The sequence below is a fragment of the Cyprinus carpio genome, chromosome B21 (genome assembly GCF_018340385.1).
Source record: "Cyprinus carpio isolate SPL01 chromosome B21, ASM1834038v1, whole genome shotgun sequence".
In the NCBI taxonomy this organism is placed as follows: Eukaryota; Metazoa; Chordata; class Actinopteri; order Cypriniformes; family Cyprinidae; genus Cyprinus; species Cyprinus carpio.
This window is the reverse complement of record NC_056617.1, coordinates 20,661,361-20,666,629: the sequence shown is the minus strand read 5'-3', so window position 1 is coordinate 20,666,629 and position 5,269 is coordinate 20,661,361. Positions and strand designations below refer to the sequence as shown.

Sequence of the window (5,269 nt, the reverse complement as noted above, 5' to 3'; positions counted from 1 at the left end):
TATTTTTGCTTGATCTCAGTGCAAAGATTTGGAATTTCTTTTTGGAAGTTAAAAACATGAAGAAAAGTGAAGAGTCTGGATTTAAGTTGGTGTTTAGATTTCTTAACTAGAAGAGAGTGTTGTAATAATTTTTATAAGAGGATGTTCCTTTCCTGGAAAGTTAACGCCCAGTAAAAAAAAAAAAAAAAAACTTCCTGTTAGTAGAGACTGTATATAAAGGTCCGGAAGTGCTGCTCATTTCAGAGCACTGATCAGGGCTAGTGACTGACTGACACTGCTGCAAAAACAGTCAGTCAGCAAAATACAAACAGGTAAGATACATTTTATTTTTGTGAATATAGACCATGCTGATTTCTGCTGTATTAAAGGAGAAAATATGACTACCTCTGGGATAAAAAATGTTTTGGTTGAAAGATGGAGGAAACTTCCACTGCAGCTGTTACAGAAACTAAACACTAAAGTACTATAACTGTGATATTTAATGAAGCCACTACTGAGGGTCCTAATACATTTTTTGTCTAATTATGTCATTAGTATATCCATTTGTTTGTGTGGCTTTATTTTACAAATACTGATTAGTGTTCATGTAGAATTGAGGAAAACAGCCCTATACAAGCACTTCTAGCAATTCTTCTCTTTACAGGTAATAGATACAGAGACAGTGTAACAGCATGTCCAAAGCGGCTGAAGAAGACACAGTGTGGATCGGGTTCATGGACATCGTTCCGGTCATCGGGACGGTAAAAGAGGCAGTGGAGCTGGTGTTGGCTCTGTATGAAGGGAATAAAGCTGTGATAAAGGAGAAAGAGAAGGCCGTTGAAAACATTGTGAAAGAGTCATTAAAAAAACATGTGAAGGAAAAACATGTGAAAGTGAGTCATATTTAAATATCATATATTCAAAGATTGACAGACAGTGCAGCAAATTCTCCTAATATTCCAAAAAAAAGTCAGCAGTTTAAAACTTTGATATGAACTGAGCTTCAAAAACACATAAAATCCTAATACACTCCTGTTATTACCAGGGTTCAGTTGGATATATTTTTTAAAAAATGATTTATGATTTTGTGTTGTTCTCCTGCATGAACCATTATGTATGATTCCTGTACTCTCTACTCTTTGTTGGTTTCCAGTTTTGATTTTAAGGATGTAATCGTCTCTTATGAGGCTCAGAGTTCCCGAAGTGAATTATTTTCATACAGCAGCATGGTCTATCATGTGTTATTTTTTACATAATGTATTAATATGGTATAAGTATTGCATGTCACAGTGCACTATCATGCCAGTCAATCTCTAGTCCATTTAAATTTTTTATCTTTTCATAACTAGAAGTTGACTAAATCAGGAGCTTTTCTAGTTGATAAACCAGCAGCAGCTGCAGATGAATTTTCTGGACTCAGAAATGTGAAAGGTGCGTGTTATTTCTGCTCTTCTCACTGTTCTAAATTTAAATGAAATAAATTTAATTTGGAGTTAAATCATAGCATGAAAAAAATATTCTTTTCTCCACAGAGGTCAGAAAGGAAATGATTATTGAACATATGGTCAGAGGTTCCAAAAGGGGAACAAAACCTCCAACTTCAGTTCAACAGCAAGAAAGACAGAAAAGAGTGGAGGCTATTAATAAAGACATGTTAGAAAAGATCCATATCCTCAATCAAAACTTCGCTAAGCAGCTGAAGGAAGAACTGGGAAGGTCACAAAGAGGCGAACATGTCTTCAACAATGACATTCTTAGATTTCATTTCAAAGTGCTGACTGAGTTTATACAAAGCCATCATATTGATAATCTACGAGGATATAATCGGCAGGCGATGGATACATTAGGCAGACACACACTTCCCCAAAACACAGAAACAGATATTCAGACAAACATGGTGGTTCACTTTGGTCAGGATGAATTCTACATGAATGCAAATGCAGTGATGTATGGTGAATATTGCAGAGCACTGCGTGGTGCTTTGTTAGATGTGCTGCGCCACATAAACCCAGGTGACGTGGAAGATGAGGAGAGACAAAGGGTGAATTTTGTCATAGAAAATATGAATAACCTTGAAATCTATGTGGACCAACTGGCAAAGGTCAGGTGGATTGGCAATAATGCGACTAGACAGGCCCGGTTTGAACAGGTAAGACAGGAAGTTGCGACCATGTATAACACAGATCGTGGGTTAAACTGGTGCATTCACATTCTGGATGTAGTTGCACCTTTGTATGGACAGTGAGTTAATTTCTCCTGTTCGGGGTGGCCAGGTTTCCTTTCAAAATTTCCATCTCAGCTACATCCTAAATCCCACAGACCTGAAACTGGCTCAAAGTTTGGACACTGGAAGAAACAAAAGGTTCACTGTGGTGCACAAACATTTGTATATTTGCAATGTTTCCAACACACTTAGGGTCAGAGTTTTGTCATCCATTGCCTGTTACACCTGTTATCCTCTCCGTAATCATGTTTTTCTCTCCCAACCTGTTCAGAAATGGCTTCATACATTTTCCATACATTACACTTTCCCTTTGTCTGCCATAGCCCAGTGGGTTTTTGGGAAATGTATTAGCTTTAATTCTGATTATTTACTTTTAAACAAGATCTTGGCCTTTGGTTGGTTTTTTTTTTTTTTTTTTTTTTTTTTTTTACTTTCCCACACCCCCAAAAAACCCCACCCATGGGCTTGTTTTTTCTACCATAACAACGTTCCAAAACTGAAAACTCTGACTTTGGCAACCCTCCTCAAAATGATCCATTTTACTCAAAAAGAAAATGCTAATTTCCAACATAAAGATTCATGCACTCAGCTACATGTCTGTAACTAAAATTTAAAGCTGAGCCTAATAACAAGTGGAAGTTTAGTTGTTATTAAAATGACTGTGTGTGTACATGTGAAGCAGAACAGGGATGTTGGAGGCATCTCAAATCCTCCATCTCCTTTTATTCCCTCCATCGTCGTTGTTATAACCACCAGATGGAGGATTCATGATCATGTGTAGAGACTTTAGAGCTCTGTAGTATTGCTCTAAAATTAAAAAAAACACTTATGTAATTTAACAGAACAGGAGGATTAATGATTATCATCCAGCCATCAGGGCTTTTAATGCAGCACTTATTCTCTAAAGACTCTAAATATGATTGAGCTTTGAGAAAAACATGTTTGGATATGTAGGTATTATACGAGTTTATTTTACAGATGTATACATTATTATTTGACTTTATAGCACAGTTTGTAGCTTTTTACACATACATTCTTGCTGTTATTGTAAACTTTCTTCAGTTTTCAGATGATTCATGCTGATGATTGAATTATGATATTTTACCATTTACTGTAATTATCTGATTACGGTTACCAACAAATTTTGTTTAGCTAATCTCATTGAGACCTGTTGCATTAAATGGTTTCTAATGCAAAATTCCTGGAAAGCATGCTGAGCTGCATTTACATTTATGGGACAAGTTCCATGGAAATATGTTTAAAATAAAATAAAGTGATTACTAACAACCTACAGTGCCTTTAATTATAATAATAATAATTATAATTATTATTATTATTATTGTCACAAATGTAACTCTACAACTGCTGAGCATCTTAATTAACATCCAGAACCCACAAACACAACATGAGCCACACAATAAGGGCAAATCCAGGGACAGAGCTGTCTCACAGGTAAAAGAGAAGGTGGTGGATGTTAAGGTTTGGTAATTAAGCTAGTAAAGAGTAAATTACAAGCTCTTATTAATTAAGTGCTCTGTGGTAAGAGGCTAAACCAGGGTAATTGGTGGAGCAGGTGGTTTATTAGTAAGCTGATGAGGTGGAAGTAGACTGGACTGGACTGGGAAGTGATATGTTCGTAGGAATGACTTCTGATTTGGCATGAACTCACTTCCTAAGCACCACATACATCTTTAATGTCTTCCACGTTTCATCAGTCAAAGCATCTCTATCTGCATGTTATTCAGCTGTAGTGATATTTGATGCATTTGTCCATAAGGGATTTCCTGGGTCTCACTTGTGAAACAGACATTAAAGTACATGAGGGCTAGGGTTAACCCTGCTCCATAATGCCCACATTGTCTAATTTTGGGTAAAAATTAAAAAATAATACTAAAGTACTTTGTAACATGGTAACTTGAGTAGTTTTTCAGCAAACTACTTTTTTACTCTTACTCAAGTCATATTATTTTTCAGGACTTTTACTTGTTCTCAAGTAAATTATTCCTTAAGTATCAATGCTTTACTTTAGTACAATTTCTTAGTACTCTTTCCACCACTGATAACATGTTTTAATGTCGGTAATAATTTAATCACCAACAACACATCTAAAATTTTCTCTGACTTTCCATGTTCCCTTCCCTAAAAATTAGCCATTGGCTCGCTTTGCAGCAGGTTCTTTTGCACTGTTATCCTCATATCTGAAATAAAAAAAAGTAAGAATGCTTTTTACACAAATAAACTACATTATTGTGATGGTCACTTATACTAGTAGTAATCTATAGGGAGAAAAGAACACAATGACCACAAAGCACACATATTATCAATTATATTTACAGCTTGATACATTTACACCTCAGACGATTGCAAACACCAATGACGGGGTATAACACATTCAAAATATTTACACCAGAGCAGATATTCATGAACGGAAGTTAAGTTACATTCATAAACACAAGCATGCTTTGTATGTTCCTGCATCTGTCGTTTATCATGACACACACACCCCCTCCGTGTTCCTTGCCTGTAGCCATGCTGCATGGATCCAAACGTACTAAACTAAATGCTTCAGGACAAACTTCAGAGTCTGTCACAGTATCATTAAGCCAAGTTTCAGAGAAGGCTAAGATACAGGCTTCCCTACATTCATGCAGGTAACGAGTGTTTACTCGCAACTCATCTGCTTTTCTTTTTAGCGATTGTACGTTAGAGAGAATGATAGTTGGAAGTGGCACTTTTGTTTTCCTCTTCTTGAGTCTTTGGCGAACTCCTCCCCTCTTCCCTCGTTTCCTCTTGTATTCCTTGTCATTGACCGTTCTTTTTATCTCCGTGGGTATGTTTACATCGTTATGATTCCAATAGCCTGCGTAGGCGGTCAGTTTTAAGAGAAAGTCTCTGTTGTAGGGTTAGGGTTAGGGCCTCCGTGTTGCTGGCCGGTTCACTTGCCACGCTGATGACAAACAGTATCGACCCAACTATTAAAGCCAGCTCCCATATGCGACTCATAGTGACTATAATAATGGTCTGTTAGACAGTACATCTAATGATGGTTTATACCGATAAAGATTA

General features: G+C 36.6%; 1 protein-coding gene across 1 annotated transcript; it reads left to right on the top strand.

The window, feature by feature from the left end:
* The first annotated feature begins 250 nt into the window (after positions 1 to 250).
* LOC122141291 lies at positions 251 to 3,490 on the top strand. The gene is made up of 4 exons (XM_042748262.1): positions 251 to 311; positions 644 to 872; positions 1,329 to 1,410; positions 1,512 to 3,490. The coding sequence occupies exons 2-4, from the start codon at positions 672 to 674 to the stop codon at positions 2,222 to 2,224; spliced, it is 996 nt and encodes a 331-aa protein (XP_042604196.1). The 5' UTR covers positions 251 to 311; positions 644 to 671; the 3' UTR covers positions 2,225 to 3,490.
* The last annotated feature ends 1,779 nt before the right edge of the window (positions 3,491 to 5,269 follow it).